General features: G+C 46.1%; 1 protein-coding gene across 2 annotated transcripts in view; it reads right to left on the bottom strand.

Moving 5' to 3' along the window:
- The window catches only part of LOC139055887 (plectin-like), a 295,516-nt gene that overhangs the window by 176,985 nt on the left and 97,435 nt on the right, over nucleotides 1-21,096 (bottom strand). For both annotated transcript variants that reach the window (XM_070533491.1, XM_070533490.1), the window contains one exon: nucleotides 17,341-17,441. In XM_070533491.1, coding sequence (XP_070389592.1) covers nucleotides 17,341-17,441 — 101 coding nt within the window. The remainder of the gene's footprint in view (nucleotides 1-17,340; nucleotides 17,442-21,096) is intronic.

Here is a 21,096-nt window from a genome sequence, read left to right as displayed (position 1 = left end):
GTATTCCTTTTTGTGGTGAAATTCCACTTACAGAGTGTGCCCAGCAGTTCTAGTTGGCTGTAACAGCCTCTTTCCTCGTTAACCACAATTTTCAGGTGTCCCAACAACCCTTAAAGGGCCCCTCACCAAACCACATAGCAAATTTTGGTTATATGCTGGAAGTTGTTATGTGCCCTCTAAGGAGTGTTCGACTGCAACAATTTTTTGTAATTAGTTCATTAATAGGAGAGATAGAAATATTTGAAGAGGCAGGCACCTATGATTTCAGGAGGCGACCGTCACCGCCAACCAAGGCACTCTCTCCACTTGCCACCGTTTAAAGGGAAGCTGAAGAGTCTGTCGAATTCAATAAAACGTTCATATACGGATGCGGGAACCTTATAAACCATGAAGGTAAAATTTTGGGGGGGATTTTTCACTTAGGAGCGACGCAATCGTCGGTTAAAATTGCGCTGTAGCTCCGCCCCCCGTTGAGCGCCGCGCGCTGCTGCTGACGCTGACGATGCGAGCGGAGACTGGAAACCGCGGTGTAGTGACGTCAACACTGGTGTTCCGCTCCTTCGCAGTTTCCGCGACCGTGCCTGACCGGGCTTGTTTCTGCGTGCGTGCCGTCCTAATCTGCTTCGCTCGACCCTACATTTCTTTGTATGTATGTAGAGTGGTAGTTGACGTGCGCAGCATCAGTTGAACTTATAGGCCAACCATGCCGGCGTTCTGTGCAACCTACGCTTGCACGAACACCAGCGGCCGCGACGATGTTTCGATGTTTCATTAGTTCCTGCAAGACAAGAAGCTTTCAGCTAAGTGGGAGGCTGCTGTGAAGCGAAACAACTTCAAGCGCTCAAGAACAACAGTGTTGTACTTTAACCAGTTCCGTGACGATTACTACCGGAGTTTATCAATAATGCGTGCTTTGGGTTCTCCTTAAAAAAAAAAATTGGCACACTGAATGGAAGGTGCATGTTTATCGCCCACCCTTGACGCAGGTTTCATAGCCAAGCACCGCGAATTTTCTATTCGCACGTGTGTTGTGAAACAGCCTGCATGCAGCTACCATAACGCAGTGCAAGCGTAAAGTTTGCATGTGTTGGAAAGCCTGCTCATGCCAGGACGCTGCGCTCCCCCTTCTCTCGCACACATAGAGAAACCGACCATCTCACGTAGCCGACGGAATTCGCCGGTTACGAGCAGCGTGCGGATTTCGCACTGATGAAGGTTCTATACTACACGTGCTACAACAGCCGATAAACTTTTCCCGCGTTTAAACCGTCTGTGTAGATTGCCGACAGCTTTGGGGCAGCGCACAAATGCTGAAGATCGCATGACCGCTTACGTTCTACGAGGAGGCATGCAGGAACATAACACTACAGTTGTTTGCCCGAAAACGTACTCACTGGAACGCTGAATGCAGCTTAGCAAAAAACATACTCGCCAAAGAACATTTCCAACACAAGGAGATGCTAACACTTCGCTTTCGTTGGCGCGGAAAGCAGTGCTTGCACCAGCATTTTTTGTTCTTGGATAGGCCAGCTCTTCGCTATCGGCTCGTACATGTAGGGAGTAAAGTATAAACCCCTTACAAGTGATCTTGCACGCGACAGTGACAGCGCGACAGGCGAGGCGACGTCTGTCGCATTCACTCGTCGCCTGCAAGCTGAACTCCACGCGAGCGACGGCTTTGAGCGACGACTTCCCGGTATGAGGGCAGCAATATACGCGCCGAAACTAGCATGATGCATGCTTTATCAATTTAAGTTGATGTATTTTACTGAAGAAGGAGCATAAAATATTTCTGAAGGTCTTGCACTAGGTTCTTATTTATGCACGTGTAAAATTCAATAGTTTGCTCGTTCCGTGCGACAAACAGTAGTATTTGAGTCATGTACATCCAGTTTCGGCTTCGCACTATTGGCTAGTCGCTCATAGCATTTCCGGGCGATGAGCAACGAGTTCTAGATTTCCAGAAACGAGCGATCGAGCGACAACACCGAGCGATCTGTTCAAGCGACGGCCTGTTTTGTCGCTTGAAGCCGTCGCCCGTCACCGTCGCGCGCAAAATCGCTCTCGTGGAGTTTGGACTTAACGCCGAACTCCTCAGAGAAACGCAAGCTCTCGAAATTTTCCATGACCGTCTCAGCAAAACACCACCAAACTACCTTGAACCGTGCTTCGTGTGTAGCGGCAGCAGTCGGTCCGGACGAATGCCATTGTTGACGTCACGAGGCGCCCGACCAATCACAGGCGAAAACAAGGCGCGCGAGCTGGGCATGTCTGCTGCTGCACTTTTCGTCGAAATAAAATATGTTTGCGCTTTCTTTCGCTCAATTTCGATGCGACATTCGAATTCAGAGGGTTGAAAACCACGACGTACTGCTCTTCACTGATTTTTTCTGGAAAAGCTTTCAGCTTCCCTCTAACCTCTGGAAGCGGAATTTCTTTTCTTTATTCCGCCACACAGGAGCCGGAAGACCGTGTGATAAATCCGTCACGGGCGTCGCCTTCCTCTCTCTCTCTCGTATTTTTGCCGTGCAGCACACTCCCAGTGACGGTCCCGCACGCGAGCTGTTGCGTTTGGCTCGTTTCACATGGCAGACAATTTTGCACGCCTTGCACGAAACACTTGATCAGTGCGACAATCACAAGTAATGAGGCAGACACGAGACAATGAAAGAGAATGATCGCAGTGCTGGAACAGTGTATAAAAGGTCAGTTTCATTCTTTGGATACACGACTGCATGATGTGGGGACAAGCAGACAAAACTGAAGTACATCACTCTTGCTATGGTATGAAGTAAAACAAAAACATGCAGACATTCAGTTTGGATGTTCTATTATTTCTCTAAACTTTAATTCATCTATTGAAGCAGCAAATCAAACAAATAACTGATGTTGCCTTGAATCATTCTCAAGGTCAAGTGTTACTACGAGTGATGCCATAGCACTGCCATTTACGTAGGTGCACTTGCACGATATAGGTTGGCTCTCCAGCTGGTGTGTAGGGATCTAATACTTAGCAGCCACAATCGTCAGCGCACTCTATATGCACTGCACTTGTCAGCTCAAAATGGCCAGATCTGGTGAAGGGCCCTTTAACTCCTTCCCTACCATGGGGAAAACAGGCGTTTCCTGTAGGTTAAGCCTATTTACCAGAAATAGGTTAAGCCTATTTACTAAGGTAATCGGAAATAGAATCACGAACACCTTAGACTTCTGTCAAGCAAAGGACCAGGCAGGATTCCGTAAAGGCTACTCAACAATAGATCATATTCACACTATCAATCAGGTGATAGAGAAATGTGCGGAATATAATCAACCCTTATATGTAGCTTTCATTGATTACGAGAAAGCGTTTGATTCTGTCGAAACCTCAGCAGTCATGGAGGCATTACAGAATCAGGGTGCAGACGAGCCGTGTGTAAAAATACTGAAAGATATCTATAGTGGCTCCACAGCTACCATAGTCCTCCATAAAGCAAGCAACAAAATCCCAATAAAGAAAGGCGTCAGGCAGGGAGATACGATCTCTCCAATGTTATTCATAGCATGTTTACAGGAGGTATTCAGAGACCTGGATTGGGAAGAATTGGGGATAAAAGTTAATGGAGAGTACCTTAGTAACTTGCGATTCGCTGATGATATTGCCTTGCTTAGTAACTCAGGGGACCAATTGCAATGCATGCTCACTGACCTGGAGAGGCAAAGCAGAAGAGTGGGTCTAAAAATGAATCTGCAGAAAACTAAAGTAATGTTTAACAGTCTCGGAAGAGAACAGCAATTTACAATAGGCAGCGATGCACTGGAAGTCGTAAGGGAATACACCTACTTAGGGCAGGTAGTGACGGCGGATCCGGATCATGAGACGGAAATAATCAGGAGAATAAGAATGGGCTGGGGTGCGTTTGGCAGGCATTCTCAGATCATGAACAGCAGGTTGCCATTATCCCTCAAGAGAAAAGTATATAATAGCTGTGTCTTACCAGTACTCACCTACGGGGCAGAATCCTGGAGGCTTACGAAAAGAGTTCTACTCTTATTGAGGACGACGCAACAAGCTATGGAAAGAAGAATGATAGGTGTAACGTTAAGGGATAAGAAAAGAGCAGATTGGGTCAGGGAACAAACGCGAGTTAATGACATCTTAGTTGAAATCAAGAAAAAGAAATGGGCATAGGCAGGACATGTAATGAGGAGGGAAGATAACCGATGGTCATTAAGGGTTACGGACTGGATCCCAAGGGAAGGGAAGCGTAGCAGGGGGCGGCAGAAAGTTAGGTGGGCGGATGAGATTAAGAAGTTTGCAGGGACGGCGTGGCCACAATTAGTACATGACCGGGGTTGTTGGAGAAATATGGGAGAGGCCTTTGCCCTGCAGTGGGCGTAACCAGGCTGATGATGATGATGATGATGATGATGATGATGATGATGAAGCCAGATTTTTCTTTTCTGAAGGAGTGGCAACTACTGCACTCAATATTTCGTGTAATACATAAGCAAAAAGCAGAATGAATGCACTTTTCAGGCATAAAGATCTTGTTAATGAGTTGCACATCATAAAAAATATGTATATTGCCAAAATCAAAATTGCGGGATAAAATTGAACAAAGTTTGCAAAGACACACTTGTACCTACTGAGGAACTTATTTAACAAAAATTATGAGATATACAAAATGTTTTGCCATCTAATAGGCACTATCTCCGAAAAAATCATAAGTTTTCATTGAACAGGTATTATAACACAAAATTTAAGTGCAAGCAATAGAGCTTGGCGTGCCGGGCTGCGGCCCCCAATGTTCCGGGCTGGCTTGCGTCGTCGTCGCTCTCAGAGTCAAAGACCGATGTAAAGGCAGCATTCTCAGACTCGCCGTTGCTCGATGCTTCGATAAAATCAGCCAGAAACGCAGCGAAATCACAAGATCTGTGATCTTTCGAAGCGTGCACGCCACTCCCGGAGGCGACCATTCTTGCTTCCTATGTTCACGATTGCGAAACTTCGGAGCGTCTTCAAAAATTAACGACTGGCGGGTAAAAAGCGAACTGCTTAGAAAGCAAGAATATAGTTCTCCTTCAAGTCTGACAGCGCAGTGCATCCATGAGCAGTGCGGAAGGTCTCGAACGTGGCGTTTTAAACCATCGTTAGGGGCTAACGATTCTCAATGGGCGCGGTACGGAAAGAGTTAAAGGGCCCCTCACCCAGGGCCCATCGAAAATTTTGGCAATAGGCTGGAAGTTGTAAAACTACGTCTAGGAAGCAATTTACAATAAGAATTTTTCAAATAGGTTCTTTATAGAAAGGACAGGAGAAATTCAAGTGTCACATCGCAATGCCACCATGAGGTGAGCTTCGCTGCCAACATCAACATCTGTGCTTTTTGCCTCCCTAAGCATCCATAAACGACATTCGTTCACTGCCTTCTCCCATATCAAAGTTGTGGGGATGCGCGACTCTCGCGCGTCCCCTGATGTTTTTCCCGCATAGCGTGTCTCCTGTAATCCCGCTTCGCCGCGTGGCATGCGTGACGTCCGCGCGGTCGATGTGGTTGAAGCGCAGTCCGAGAGATGGCGCTAGTGTTGCGCTGCTGCGGGGTTACTTGGGTGCGGGAGAGACAAGGCGCTCTCTCTTGGGTTCGAGACAGCAAGCGGGACGGACGTGCCGCACGTGCAGCAACCCTCTTTCCCGGCGGGTCGGCGCACGGCGGGGGACGACTCCCGCGTGCGCGCCGACCCATGCTTCTGCGAGACCGCCTCGCGTGGCCGCCTTCGAACGCACCACCGTTGGCGTGACCGAACACGCGAACGACCAGGCGTTGGGATCCAGCATGGGGGCGAACATATTCGCTCGCTTCCGGTCGCGGTGAGTCGGACTTCTAGATTTGTCGCGCGCCCATCGGCATGTTTTGTGGATAGCAACTCGGCTAGCTGGCACTGATCTATGAAAGGTGCAATAAAGGCCCTTGTGATTGTTTGCACTACTGTGTTGTCGTTCCTTTGTCCCAAGAGTACGGTGTGAGAATCCCACCTCAGACCCCACAAAGTCAAGGGACCGAGTCGAGTATATGTTACGAGCCAGGCCTCTTTTTTTCTTTTTCTTTTTCTTGTTTGCTGCACCACCATTTACAATGACAGACCTGCCAACCCCACACTGCAACAAGTACTACAGAAGATGCCAAAAAATACTAAAATTGCATAGAAAAATACTGAAATGCCATTTTATTTCTCCGAAACTCGCTTAGCTGAATAAAATAAATAACAAACATATCACAAAAGAGGCACACAAGGTTCTGACATCTTGGCAGTGGAGGGCTGGGCTAGCACAGAGGCCGTTGCAGCCTTGGCCATCCTCAGAAAGTCTTTATCGAACACCTGCTCATGGCACTTCCCCGATTGGGCACATCGTGCAACAAGCTACTGCTCTACTGTCTTTTTAAAGACAGTACCATCCACATCCACAGTACCATCCACATCTCGAAGATCAGAGACCACACGCCACTGTTCGTCAATCCGCTCCTGCTTAGTTACTTCAAACTCGGCCTGAACGTCCTCCAAAGCAGAATTCATACTTTGCCCCTCTTGAACAGGTAGAAACACTGAGAAGCGGTTGACTAGGTACTTGATATCAGCAAATATGGCGTGTTCAAACGAAACAAGCCTTCCCACTGCTGCACTCTTCAACAGTTCACACTTCAGTGAAAATTTGAAGATCACATACCCTGTTGCTGTCACGATGAACCTTCTGATTCGTGTAAAAACTCTTCACTCGCTTCTTAAAGCTTTGCAAGCTCACCATGGTCTGACTGCCAATTACTAGGTCTTCATCATCTCTGGTTGGCAGGAGACATATAGTCAACGTTGGTCAGCACATCAGTCCTTTGGTAACTGAAGGTTTGACAAACCGCAACATCAGGGGTGCGATCTTGTACGCGTTCCAAAATAGAACGGAGGCAGTTCGTTCTTTACGTCACAAAATGGGCGGTATGTTCCGTTCCGTTCGTCCGATAGCAGACGACACGGAATGATTGACAGCAGATATCACGTCACAATTGACGTCATGGCGTTCGGCACGGTTCAAATCGACGAATCGTGTTTGGTTCGGTGAACGAACCGCCTCCGTTCTATTTTGGAACGCGTACAAGATCGCACCCCAGCTCTCAGCAGGTTGCTAAGCATTTCTCGGAGCAGGTGTACGTTAGGGGCTCCAGACTGCAGGAACACGTTCGCCTTTTTGAATTGCCCTTCTAGTTACCGACCAATATCCGTGCTCAGCGCCATTAATGTACTTTTCGAGAAAATCCTTGCGAAACAAATCAACAGCTTTATACACAAATACAACATAATTTGCCCACAGCAACATGGTTTTCGGCCAAACCATTCAACCTCATCAGTGGTGCAGTCTTTAGCCCACATTATAAACAGTGCTTTAAATGGCAACAAACTTGTAGCTGTACTCTTTCTAGATTTAAAGAAGGCTTTCGATACGGTCAACCACTCCATCTATTGTACAAGCTGAAGCACCACGGTTTTCGGGAATGGATTTTCGATTTGTTTTCTAGCTACTTCAATGAACATCATCAGATAGTCGTCATAAATAATGTCTCATCGTCACCACAACATATTCATGCAGGCGTGCCCCAAGGGTCTGTTTTGGGACCCATGCTTTTTTCTATATACGTTTCCGACCTTCCACGTGTCTTAAGATTCGGAGAAATGCTGATGTATGCAGACGACACTGCTGTAATAATTACACGCAATAGCATCGAGGAAATACAGTCCAAAGCAAACGTAGATTTGGCAAACGTCTCTAAATGGTTTACAGCGAACAAGCTTACTGTAAATGTCAAGAAAACAAAATATACTATATTTCACTCCCACAGAAAACAAGTAGATGCCAACTCTGTAAACATTAGTATTGACAACTCTCTACTAGAATATACGCGGTGTTTTAAATATCTTGGCGTAATCTTTGATAGAAACCTGCACTGGCAAGACCAATTATTAGCAGTTGGGGCGAAAGTGGCATCGGGGTGTTATAAACTGCTTCAAGCACGTGACTTTTTTTTACACAAGCACATTACGTATTTTATATTTCTCCTTTATCCACAGTCATCTATCATACTGGGGATGGGGATGGACCTACGATAGTTATCTCCAGACAATCAGAAAAATGCAGAAACGATCATTACGAATCATAACGCAATCTAAGCAGGATCACCCCAGCAACCCATTATTCCACGATCTACGGATATTACCCCTCGATTCACTACGCCTCCTAAAAACAGCAACTGTCGTAAACAGTATCGTAAGAAACAACCACCCCTTCCACATGTCTCTCTTTCATACATCATCGCATACTACCAGAAATGTATTATTAGGCAACTGTAATCTACCTCCCACGCACAACGTTTATGGAGAATGAAGGCTCTCATTCATTGGTGTTCAAATATGGAACACTCTTCCACAAGAAATAAAATACGCTCAAAATTTTGCACTTACAGCTAAAAAATTCTTTCAGTGCATGCATTAAACATGTTAAAAGACATCTATCTGCTGTTTACATTTCATTTATTATAATAATATAACGTGCACAATGTTTTTGAATTAGATCAACTGTTTCTTGTTATGCTTTATTTTTGTCATATGTATTATGTATATATTCCTCTCTCCACTTTTTCAAGTTTTTATTGTTTATGTGACGAAGTGTCTGCACTATATAATTTCATTTCTTGGACCCATAACTAGCCTACGGCTACGGGTCCAAACAGTACTGGACACACTTTTATGTATTTTCATGGAAAAAAATTAAGAATTTGAATTTGAACTCTTGAATTAGCAACAGCAAGAAGTCACAATATGCCCTGTTGACCTCTGACGAAAGGAACATGAATAACCTTTCTTCTCTGTTCAAGGTCTTGCCATCTGGACTCGCTTAGAGGAAGCTGTATCCGACAAGGACACTGGTGTCCAGTCTTCATCTTTTGCTCTGATGATTGCTCTCCGATTTCTTCGCATGTTTGTGAGGGTCAGTTCTGAGGTGGCATGGCTTCGTGGGTAGCTTCAAGACCTGTCCTGATGGCTTTATGTCACCATGGAACAAGCTAAGCAGTGGCTGCCACGGCTCCACAACCCGTTTCAGGCTCCTGCTGAGGGACAGCCACCTAGTGCTGACATGCTTCAATATCTTTTTGGCCTCTACATCGTGGAGAGACTGGAAAACTTTCACCTTGTCCTTACTTTTTGACCTTTTCTCGAGGTAGTAGAAAACATAAACCATTACCTCAACGCAGGCACGTACCCAGGGGGGGGCCCGGGGGGCCCCCCCCCCCCCCCCCACCCACGCCACCACTCCTCACACATTCGTATAGCGCCGCCAGATCAATGTTGAGACTTCGCAGCTGTTCATCAGTCAGCATTATGCTGCCTTTTTCACTCCCTTTAGATGGCGGTAGTTATCGGCATCTCTTGTAATGTGAAGGACAGTTTTCTCGTAGATTCCGCACCCGCGCGATTAACGCGAGATGCGTTCAGTTGTCACCATCTATTCAACCGTCACGCGCATAGCTGTTGCTTTTGTTAGTTCAACCTTCTTTGTTTAGGCTGATCCTGGGACCAGGAGAGGGATGCGGCTGTTAGCTGGTCTGTACTCTCATGGAACGAGTTGCGGCCGGAGAAAACGCCAATTGCGTTTAACTTTTCCTTTGCTTCATTATTTTCTTGAGTTACGGCTTGCCGCGACGCTGACAGATGTCCGGAACCATATACACGTGATATGGGTTAGATAAGGTGCGAAATAAAATAATGTGAAAGAGCGTCCATCATGAAACCCTGCAATAACCCTTAAACCCATAAGCAAGATGACTGTCGCCCGTTACCTCGTCTGTTTTTCGCTAACTGTATAGCACTTTTCGTGCAAAATTGGCAACTGGAAACAAAAATCGCAAGGAGTTGAGATATTAAGTGATCTACTAAGGGAGAGAGCCAAGGCAACAACCAAACTGCAAGCAAAAGCGAATAATAAAATAAGTTAACCGTTGTTTATGAGAATATTTATGGATCAACATCTTATTATTTAAAAAGGAAGTAGAGAAAAAACGCCGCCGGAAGTGAGGAACAATTGTTCTGAATGACGCTTCTACAGTTATCGATCGAACCGCCTCACGTAGCCACTTCTCTGCTGTGCTTACGTGGGTGTTTTTCTAACATTTCGCAGTGAGCGCAGTGCGTCTAGAATCGCAGAGTCCTGCGCTCTACGCGGTTGTATGGGACTGGCGGCCGCGCAGCGTTACGCAATTCGCGGAACTGTCAAAACTGATCAACAAGGCGAAAATAACTGATATTCGAAACTATAACATGAAAAAGACTGAAGAAGCCGTAAAAAATGAATGCAGCCTGAAATCAGTAAAAAAGAAACCTGGCGTAGGAGAAACCATGATGTATGCACTAAAAGATACGAAGGATAATATCATCAGCAATCTCGAAGATATAGTAAAAGCAGCGGAAAAATTCTAAGCTGACCTGTATACAGTACCCAGAGGAGTCACGATAGTTCACTTAGAAACAGTAATGAACAGGATACAGAAACCCTCCTATATCTAGCGATGAGGTCAGAAGGGCCCTGCAAGACATGAAACGGTGAAGAGCGGGAGGATAAGGTGGAATAACAGTCGATTTACTCAAAGATGGAGGAGACAATGCTTGGAAAACTGGCGGCTCTTTATACGAAGTGTCTATCGACTGCAAGGGTCCCAGAAAACTGGACGAATGTAGACATTATACTAATCCACAAAAAAAAAGGAGATGTTAAAGAATTGAACAATTATGGGACCGTTAGCTTGCTCCCAGTAATATATAAAATATTTACCAAAATAATCTCCAATAGAATAAGGTTAACACTAGATTTTGTCAACCAAGGGAACAGACTGGCTTCAGGAGGAGATACTTTACAATGGATCACATCCATGTCATCAACCAGGTTATCACGAAATCTGCAGAGTACAATAAGCCTCTCTATGTGGCTTATATAGATTACGAAAAGGCATTTGATTCATTAGAGATACCAGCAATCGTAGAGGCACTACGTAATCAAGGAGTACAGAACGCTTATGTAAAAAGCTTGGAAAATATTGCTACATGAGTGAGGAATTTGTTTGTTTGAACGAGGCGCGTAGGCGCCATCACTCCAGAAAAGAGGAGGAAGAACGAACTGGGCTTGCGCTGTGAATCTAACTGGTCAGCGCTGCAACCGTTGTTGTAAATATAATCTGTAAATAGTTTGTCGTCTTACTGACTCGTCTTAATTTCGCGTTAGAATATCTACGAGGTTCTAGAGCTACCTTAATTCTACACTAGAAAAGCAGGGAGATACCTATAGAGAAAGGGGTCAGACAGGGAGACACAATTTCTCCAAAGCTATTTTCTGCGTGCCTAGAAGAATTCAAGCTATTAAACTGGGAATACTTAGGAGTAAAGATCGACGGCAAATATCTGAGCAACCTTCGGTTTGCCGATGACATTATTCTATTCAACAACAATGCAGATGAGTTACAACAAATGATTGGAGACCTTAACAGAGAGAGTGTAAGAGTGGGGTTAAATATTGTTATGCAGAAGATGAAGATAATGATAAATAGCCGGGCAAAGGAACAAGAGAGCAGGATGTCCAGTCGGCCACTAGAGACTGTGAAGGAGTACGTTTACCTAGGTCAAATAATCAGAGGGAACCCTGATCATGAGAAGGAAATTCACAGAAGAATAAGAATAGGTTGGATCGCATACGGCAGACATTGCCAGCTCCTGACTGGAAGCTTACCATTATTATTGAAAAGTAAAGTGTGCAATCAGTGCATTTTGCCAGTGCAATATGTCCAGTGCCAATGCATTTTCCAGTGCATTTCCCAGTGCATTTTGCCAGTGCATATGGGGCAGAGACTTGAGAGCAAGTTAAGGACCACGCAAAGAGCGATCTAACGAAGATTGCTAGGCATAACGTTAAGAGAGAAAGAGAGTGGTTTGGATCAAAGAGCGAACGGGTATAGACTGGATTCTAATTGACATCAAGAGGAAAAAATGTAGCTGGGCAGGTCATGTAATGCGCTGGTTAGATAACCGTTGGACCATTAGGGTTACAGAATGGGTACCAAGCGAAGGGAAACGCAATCGAGGACGACAAAACACTAGGTGGAGCGATGAAATTAGGAAATTCGCGGGCGCTAGTTGGAATCGGTTGGCGCAGGACAGGGGTAATTGGAGATCGCAGGGAGAGGCCTTCGTCCTGCAGCGGACATAAAATAGGATGATGATGATGATGATGATGAATGCCCCGAACTATGTCGGTGACGTTGCACTCCAACCTTCCTGGTTAGGCTTACCGCCGCGCTTTGCCGCTACCTCTCCGAGTGCCGACGAGAAGCCCCGGGGACTACCGTTCGTGCTGGTCTGCCGAAGAAGGGGGATCCAATTCCTGGAGTGCCCGGCAGCACCGTGGGAGGCTGCAGCAGGTCCAGGGAGCCTCGCTCGAACGTCGCCGAAGTCGACGGCCATGCTCTGGATAGCCAGCGTCACGGGCCAGTCCGAACCTCCATGACTCCCGTGGCCAGTGCGAAGCTGGCGCTCCAACCTTCTTGGCCCAGAGCCACATCGATAATCCCAGCTTGGCGCCGCTTCTCCCCCAATCACACCTCGGGTCACGCGCCTTGAGGGCTCGTGCCGTTCGGACCGGTCGGCGCACATCGTCCACTTCTCTTATTTTTGTGCCCCATGCCTCTTACATATGACACGTGCACAGGGGTAGTTTTTGGCTTCCTTCAAATCGGGGAACATTTTCCTAAAGAGATCTCCAGCATGATCAGCGGCTATGAACGGCACGTTGTGTTCAATCAGAAACGCAGTAAAAAAGCACTCCGCTCGAGTTGTAGTAGCGAGATCCGCTCTGCTGAAGTACCCTCCAAGTTTCACGTTGGAGTCCACTAGCTTCGCCGAGTCTTTGTGTTTGTTCGCATTAAGATGAAGCACAATGTCCCGGCGACCAGCATGCACAATGGTCACATCACAGCAGCACAAAATTGGAGGACGCTTAAGCTTCGCCTTCAAGAGTGGAACGCGACAGCGTTCCCGTCGACCTGCCAAGGGGTGTAAGACAATGGGCTATAGGGCAGCCATCACTTATGAGGCGCCCCGCATTGGACGCGGTGAGCGTCGAGCCATATGGTCGAGCAACGCGGCGTTCGGCGCAGCAACGAAACGTGCGCCTGAGCAAGCGGAACGAACCAGAGAACTCGGTATCTCGGAGAGGGAAATGATGCACGCCAGCCAAACGTCGTGATGGGCACGGGCAGAGAGATAGACAGATAGTGATCTAAAGAAAGGAAGGACGCTTGATTCTGCAGAGGAGGCGAGGCGAAGCGTTGTCAGGGGAGAGAGAGTCCGGGCCGCGATCCCGCTCGCACCGGTCCTTGCACAGCTCCAATGCGCGCGTGGCGCGCCATCTGTCGGGACAGCGCCCTACATGGAGAGGAGGGGGTCTTCTGTGTTTGCCGCAAGATGGCTCTGCGTGTGCGGAAAGCGCAGAAGAAATGCAGCGGAAACACACTTCGCTACTCGTGTAATTGCGACTTCTGTAAGTTACATGCTCATAATTACCGATATACACCACAGTATAACTTTCCACGGCTCGTTTCGAAGGCAACACCGCATTCACTAGAGGTGCGTTTGTACCGCTTGGAAGCATCAAACTTGTGGCTGAGTGGTAGCGTCTCCATCTCACACTCCGGAAACCCTGGTTCGATTCCCACCCAGCCCATCTTGGAAGTTGCTTTTTATTTATGAAGTGCCTGCCGTGATTTATCGCTCACGGTCAACGCCGCGGACGCCGACACCAACGCCGACACCCGACGCCGACGACACCGGCTTTTCTGCGACACGAGCTCCTTAACGCTATCGCGTTAAAAGTACAACATGCATAGTGTTCACCATTACGTGACAAATTCATAAATGGGAAGTCAGTTGAATAACTAGCAATAAACACTTGGAAGTAGTCCTTCTCAGATATATTGTGAGCAGCTTGCAATGGATTATGCGTTACAGCTCCAGCAAAAAAAAGAAGAAACATATACAATGCACCACATGAAGCCCACGGGAAAACAAAAACAAAGAAAAGCAAGCACATTTCCGCGAAATCAACGGTCTTCAGCTTTGGCTCAAGCCAGATACAAGTCGATACAGTGTTGCCAGCGTGACCTCGCGAGATGGCGAGACACAGCCCTTTCATTGTGCAGGCCAACGTTCATTTTGCGAAGTTTTCAGCACGAAACATGAAAAATCTTAAAAAATATAGTTGTCATTACGGTACTCACAAAATGTGCTGAAAATTTGGCACTTTACGATAAAATCGTAAAACTTGGCAGCTCTGCAATGACCATTTTGCACACTGGATGATTTACCCAAGTCACAATTGGTGCTGTTTCAAAAGGTGTCTGATGTACAGGTGTTCATGCCTCCGGCAAGGAACAGGGCGCCCGTGAGAGCTTCACCTGCTCTTGCACTGTGAAGTAGTTTGATACGACAGTGAATCAGAAAGTCATTGCCCCCTCCTCCCCCTTTCTTTTTGGCCAAATTACGGCTGTAAATGTGAACTCCACATATCTACTCCCAGCGGTGGATCTTTCTTGGATCGGCCTGGCGTTATCTGCCAGTAGCTCTGCAGCACGGCGCTGCTGTCAGTTGTAGAAATGTCGGTTGTGCTTCACACGTCCACGACGTACGAGCAATGAAGTGCGATTCGTTTTCTATAGAGCAAGGGACGAATACCCATCGAAATCCACAAGGAAATGCAGCCCACATATGGGGAAAGGTTTATCGCCTTGAGAAGTGTGAGGTGGTGGTGTTGCGATTTGGCAAGAGGCTGTAAAGACTTGCATGATAATGAGGGTTCGGGGAGGCTGCTTGCGTCGCTGACTGACGACAACAACTGGGAGAGTCTGGACCACCCACCATGCAGTCCAGACTTCGGCCCTAGTGATTTCTGCATTTTTAGTCAGCTGAACTTCCTGGCAGGACACCAACAAACATGCAACGATGAGGCAAAGACAGCACAACAGTGGTTCCACAATCAGCTGGACGAATTCTACCACAGGGGCTTCTCAATTTTAGTGCTGCGATGGGATGACTGTCTGAACCGCTGTCGGGACTACATGGAAAAATAGTGTAAAGTATGTAGAATAGTATGTGTATTTCTAATTAGCTATATGTACCTTATTTTTCTAAAAAATAAATAGGGGCAGGGACTTTCTGATTCGCCCTCATACTTTGCAGACATCAGCATGTGATCTACCTATCATGCTGCAGCACTCGTCTAGTGCACTCCTTGTTTCTTGTGAATGCATCCCACGTTTTTCGTTTGTGCGACTGGTGTCACAGGGTGGTGTTTGTTTTGTGTGCTGTGTCGAGGTTCCGGTGATCCAACGCGTCAAGTGTCTAATGGCGCCGACAGTGCCCGCGCAGACTGCGCTGGGGAATGCTGGCAAGCGGGTGCCAGGAGGCCTAGGATCTGTCGCCTTCCGATGTGCTCCCTAGTGACGCTGAAAATGTTCTGCCGAGACCTGCGCATTGGTTGCATTGCGATTCCGGACACAGTCTCATTTGACAGTTTCACAGGTGCTGACACTGCTGTACTGACATGCGCAGAACTCGACGACGGCGAGATCATTCGTCACGTTTCTGCTGCTCCGACTCCGAGTCTGAAGACGACGCACCATGTGCTAAGCTGCTGTCACATGCGGAGCGTGTATAAGCAGTGACTATGCTTCCAGCCGCCTATAGTGACCGTACGACCCTCTCCGAGATTCAGGCTTATCTGGTTACGCGTAAACGGAACAGCGTGCAACAGCGCATTCACGATTTCTTCCAAGCCTACTGCCGAGCCCGAATAAGTGCGTGGAAATAAAGAATTTCTTTTTTTTTTCTTAATCTGCTTTTTCGGACACCTGTTTATTCGGACATTTCCGCAGTCCCCATGAGGTCCGAATAAATGGCCAACAACTGTATACATAGTCTCCCTGTAGTTAATTTTCATTTTCCACTTATTGCACCAGTCACTAATACTTTTTAATGTAGAATTTAAGGCGATATGGTCATTGCGGCTGGATACTGTGGTATACATTAGGCAGTGTCCGCAAAAAGTCAAACTTTGATAACGGGGTTAATCTGGTCTGCAATGTCATTTATATAACTGAGAGAAAGAACAGGGCCTAGCACCGATCCCTGAGGGACTCCTGATGTTACAGGCCACACTGCAGATTTCGAGCCATTCACCTCCACAAGCTGTGTTCTAACAAAATATGATTGAATCCATTTGACAATGCTAATGTTAACATCGAGACTAAGCAGTTTATCAAGAAGTTCTGGGTGTGGAACGCAGTCGAACGCTTTTGAGAAATCGAGGCAAACAGCATCTAACTGACCTTTCTTGTTAAGTACGCTTGAAAATTCATGTATGGTTGCGGCGAGTTGGGTAACCGTTGACAATTTTTGCCTAAAACCATTGTGGTTAGGAAGAAGGATATTAGCATTTTCGAACTAATTGAACAAGCTTTTTGATATTACATGCTCCATAATCTTGCAGCATGTAGAGATAATTGAAATGGGCCTATAATTTTCTATGCTGTGTCTGTCGCCGAATTTATAGATAGGGACAAGTTTAGCTGTCAGCCAGTAAGATGGCAATTTGTGCTGCTCTAGGGACGCCTTAAAAATGATACAGAGATACTTGGATACCCATTCCACATATCATTTTAAAAATTCATTTTGGATACCATCAGGACCGGCTGATATTTTTGTGTCTATGTTAAGAGTAGTGCAAATATTCCCTCCTCAACGAAAACGATGTGGCATAGGCAACATACCCTCGGTGCGATTCTCGTCAAGGCCAGTGGAAGATGGCTGTGGTGGAGCGAACACAGAATGAAAATATTCATTATATTTTTCTGCAACTTGTGCACAGTCGTTAATTATATTGCCATTAATACAGACATATTATATTTGTTCGTGCGACAGGGCAAGGAGGCGCCAAAAACGTTGTGGTGAATCTCTCATGAAATTGGTTAACGTCTGCGAGTAAAAGTGTTCCTTCACCGCCACGTGCATGTACTTAAGGGTTTGGGAAAGCTGCAAAATCTCTATTTTGTTCCTCTCTTTATTCCTACTTCTGAAGCAAGGGACAGTGGTCAGGTGTTATTGGTGTTGTTAAAGGGCGAGTAAAAAAACAAAAGCCTGAACAAAAGGTGGATTTTAGGGTGGTCTTCGCGACAGGAGTGCCAGGCGAGTTCGCCTGCTGGCAGAGAGAGAGTAGCCTACCTGGAGCCGGTCGTGCTCCTGGACGAGCCGTGCAAAGTGCTCCCTCAGGGTGGCCTGGTCCTCGTCGGGGCTGCTCCTGCCCACACCCATCGCCGCCGCCGCTGCATCACAGGCACTGCACCTTACTTATCTGCTTACTTCTCAACGCTCTTCTTTGCAGGCAAGTGCAAAGAAAAGTAAGTAGCACAATGACTTGGCACATTCAGATAGCGTCACACATGCATGAAAATACCAGCCGGCGTTCAAAATCACAAGCATTGCATGCCTTCCCGACTGAATTTATGGCACATCAGTTCTGCGGAAGCCTTCAAGGTGGAGAAAGGTTGATGAAAGAAAATAGTTGTCTTTCACCTGACTGTAGCACAGAGCTATACAAGTAGCAACAGTAAGGTGGATGACAATTTTTCCCATTCATAACGAAATTCATTAGTACCCTGTTAAAATGTTTAACCATATTGTCGAGTTGTGACAGTGAAGAATTGACTGTGGCACGACGGCGAGTCATAAAATTAACTGTTTACTGGGCAAACCTGTGCCCACAAAAACAAGTTACACTCCGTTAGTGACGAGCACACGTGCCAAAATCTCATTGGTGAGTCAAGCACATTGCCTTTTTGTACATGCCTCGTCGGAAGTTCCTACATAATCGTAGGTGCTTGCGCGTGTTCTATAATGTACAAGACTATTCACATTGCACATGTAATCCGATCACAGAAGGTTTGGTGACAGCAGGCAATGGCTAGAACCAGGATAACGTTCAAGAGACTTGAGATACAGAAAGGCACATCTTGTGCGGAGCATGTGGGGAATGCAGGCACACTTGCATATCTTCGTAGCAGCCATGCGTGGTTATCATGGAATAACTAGGCACGAGCTCGCAGGAGGGTTGCGTGGAGGGGGCACTTTCACTGCTCCCATGACTTTTCCCGCCTTGCACCGATGCCATCCCATGAAGTGGCAGCGATTAAGAGAAGGCTCAGGTGCGCACGCATAAGCTTGAGTCATAAGCGACAACACTGCAACACAGACTGGCTCGTAAGAAACATTCAAGCAGTGTACAAACAAATGAGGATTACTGAGGGGGCTTTAGCCGTGGACGCAGCACAACAAATGGCGTTGTCAGTGTTTGCAGATAACACTGCCCCAGAAACAGAAAATGACTGCAGTGTCACCCAATGAAACAGCAGAGCAGCTGTTTGGTTTGCCATCTTTCATAGGTGCACCTACCAGAAATGCAAGCAATGTGCAATCAACCAACTTGCAAAATAGCTCAAGCAAGATTAATTAAATTATGGTGTTTTATGAGCCAAAACCATGATCGGATCATGAGGCACGCCGTAGTGGGGGAGTCCGGAAATTAGGACCACCTGGGGTTCTTTAATGTGCACCTAAATCTAAGTATATGCGTGTGTTCGCATTTCATCCCCATCGAAATGCAGCCACCGTGGCCGAAGTTCAACACCGTAACCTCGTGCTTAGCAGCTCAACACCATAGCGACTAAGCTACCACGGCGGGTGATGGCTCAACAAAATTGGCATTGGAGCAAGAGTGATGCCAACACATGTGCTGTGTGAACTGGCATTTCTGATTATAGGCTGTGTGCAATTTGTTACAAAATGGCACAATGCACATTTCCCATAATAGAAGGCATTCATGTTGCACACCTATGATCTGGAGCCAGGGACCATTACTGTCAGCCTTGTCTTGCACGGTCCACAGCTAGAAAGTTTGCTACACACCATGGGATGCAGGATCAACAACATCTTGTGCTCTCGCTTGTCTCTGCACATTAGCACTGCACTTTTCTGCTGGTCTAATGTTTTAATTTTCTTTGTAAGAGCTGAAAAAGAACATGCAACTAGTTCTTTCATGTATGCATTCTTATGATGGCTCCAATTCACAATTCTGAATCAGGCCTATTCATTTGTAGGTACTAGGAACATATAAAGTTTCATTCGTGTTGAATTTTCCCCATTGTTTCATAAGCATCACTGGGAGCGGTAATTTGCAAGAACAAAGAGCTGCAATAAAAAGATGCTGAAACTGTGCAAGATAACCACGGAAACCTGCAAAGAGAATTTTATAGGAAGGCCCTCTCACTCAGTACTTGTTGCTGTGCACACTGCATTGACTGCAAAAGGTTAGGCTGACCAAAACTGATCACACGAAAAATTACACTGACATGCGGACAGATGAAATAAGCCTGTCGAAATTGATTATCCAGGCCATTCCAGGTTAAAATTACATTTGTTTCCAATTGTTTCTAATGCACAATTTACCCCTTAATACTTCTGTATGACACCTGTATATTGTCCCGTAGCAGTGACGGTAAAGAACACAGCAGCAACACTGTGAATGACGAAACTAACTTTTATTGTGCCCACAAAAGCAGGCTACACTTAAAGTGCTCAAAGTACAACGACAGCAGCAAACACAGTCGGCGATTGGCAAAATCTGATCTGCCAGTCAAGAGTGTCGGCATTAATACACAAACCATCAAACGAACATTTCAGAATAATCGCTGGTGCCCGCGTATCCTCCAGAAATTTCTACACCATTTGCGCCGCACATATATGCAATCAGATTACACAAGGCTCGGTGACAACAGACAGCGGACAGAACCATCGATAACATTCCAGAAACTTCCAATACATGCAGGCACGTCCCGCGCTGAGCGATAATAATTGTTAGACTGTGAAAAGCGCTCACCCTAAAAAGATGAACAAGTCCACGTGTCAATATTATCTGAATTGCCGTATTGATTTTGCTTTTGTAAAGCAGCCATTACCTGCTGCTTACTTGCTTACATAAAAAATTGTTTTAAGTGCTATGACTCTGATTCCTATTTACTTGATGTGGTGCACATTATCTATTTACTTGCTGTTTTTTCAGTATTCCAAACTCATTATATTGTTTTCTGAATGCCCTCACAAAAGGCAGGCAGCATGCTTGGCCACTTGCTGGTACCAAGAGCTGCCCAAAAGTGCTCCACATAGAAGGCGCCACTTTTTTAGTATGCCAATATAAAGCTACTGTAGGTTATGAACGCATATCTTCATGTAAATGCCTATGCACTTGCGAGCACATACACGAATGCTCTGTACAGAAAGGAGCAAAGAAAATACTAGTTAAATGCATCTGTATTTTATTGGTTATATTAACTGCAAGCATAAATAAGCTTGCAGATACTTAATGCTAGCAGTTCTAGACAAAATTTTCAGCTCTCTATGAAGCAAGAAAACCGATATAGTGAGCTGCAGAAGAGTACACATTTGGGTTGTTTGGTTCATGATTACGAGCAATAAAAACAGCGCTAAACAACAGGACGAGTGAAGGGACACAGACAACAGCGCTGAGTAACAACCAAAGTGTCTGTATTATTTCAGTCAGCATATACAAACTCGGCTGCTATCTCAAACCACAGAATCAACAAAATTGGGCATGCGCAAGGGGGGATTGCAATTAATACGATAGTAAGGCAATCTCCTTTGGAAGGAGAAAAATCGAGGGAAGGCTTATTCATGCTTCGCCGCTAACATGAATGTGGAAAGCTTCGTGTCAATCGGGTATCGAGTCAATCGGGTAACCGAGAACAACAAAAAAAGTTATAAAAAGCAGCACAGGCAGAGGTTTGTTGGTGACTGTTATGACAGTGTGGTGTATATAAGATTCCCCTTTCATGCAAGCATTTTTATATCGGCCAAACGGGGCGATGCATCAATGACCGTATGCGCGAGCACTCAAACAAAGTTTAA

Source organism: Dermacentor albipictus, chromosome 2 (genome assembly GCF_038994185.2).
Source record: "Dermacentor albipictus isolate Rhodes 1998 colony chromosome 2, USDA_Dalb.pri_finalv2, whole genome shotgun sequence".
NCBI lineage: Eukaryota > Metazoa > Arthropoda > Arachnida > Ixodida > Ixodidae > Dermacentor > Dermacentor albipictus.
The sequence above is the reverse complement of the archived record's forward strand: the minus strand, read 5'-3'. Positions and strand labels throughout refer to the sequence as shown.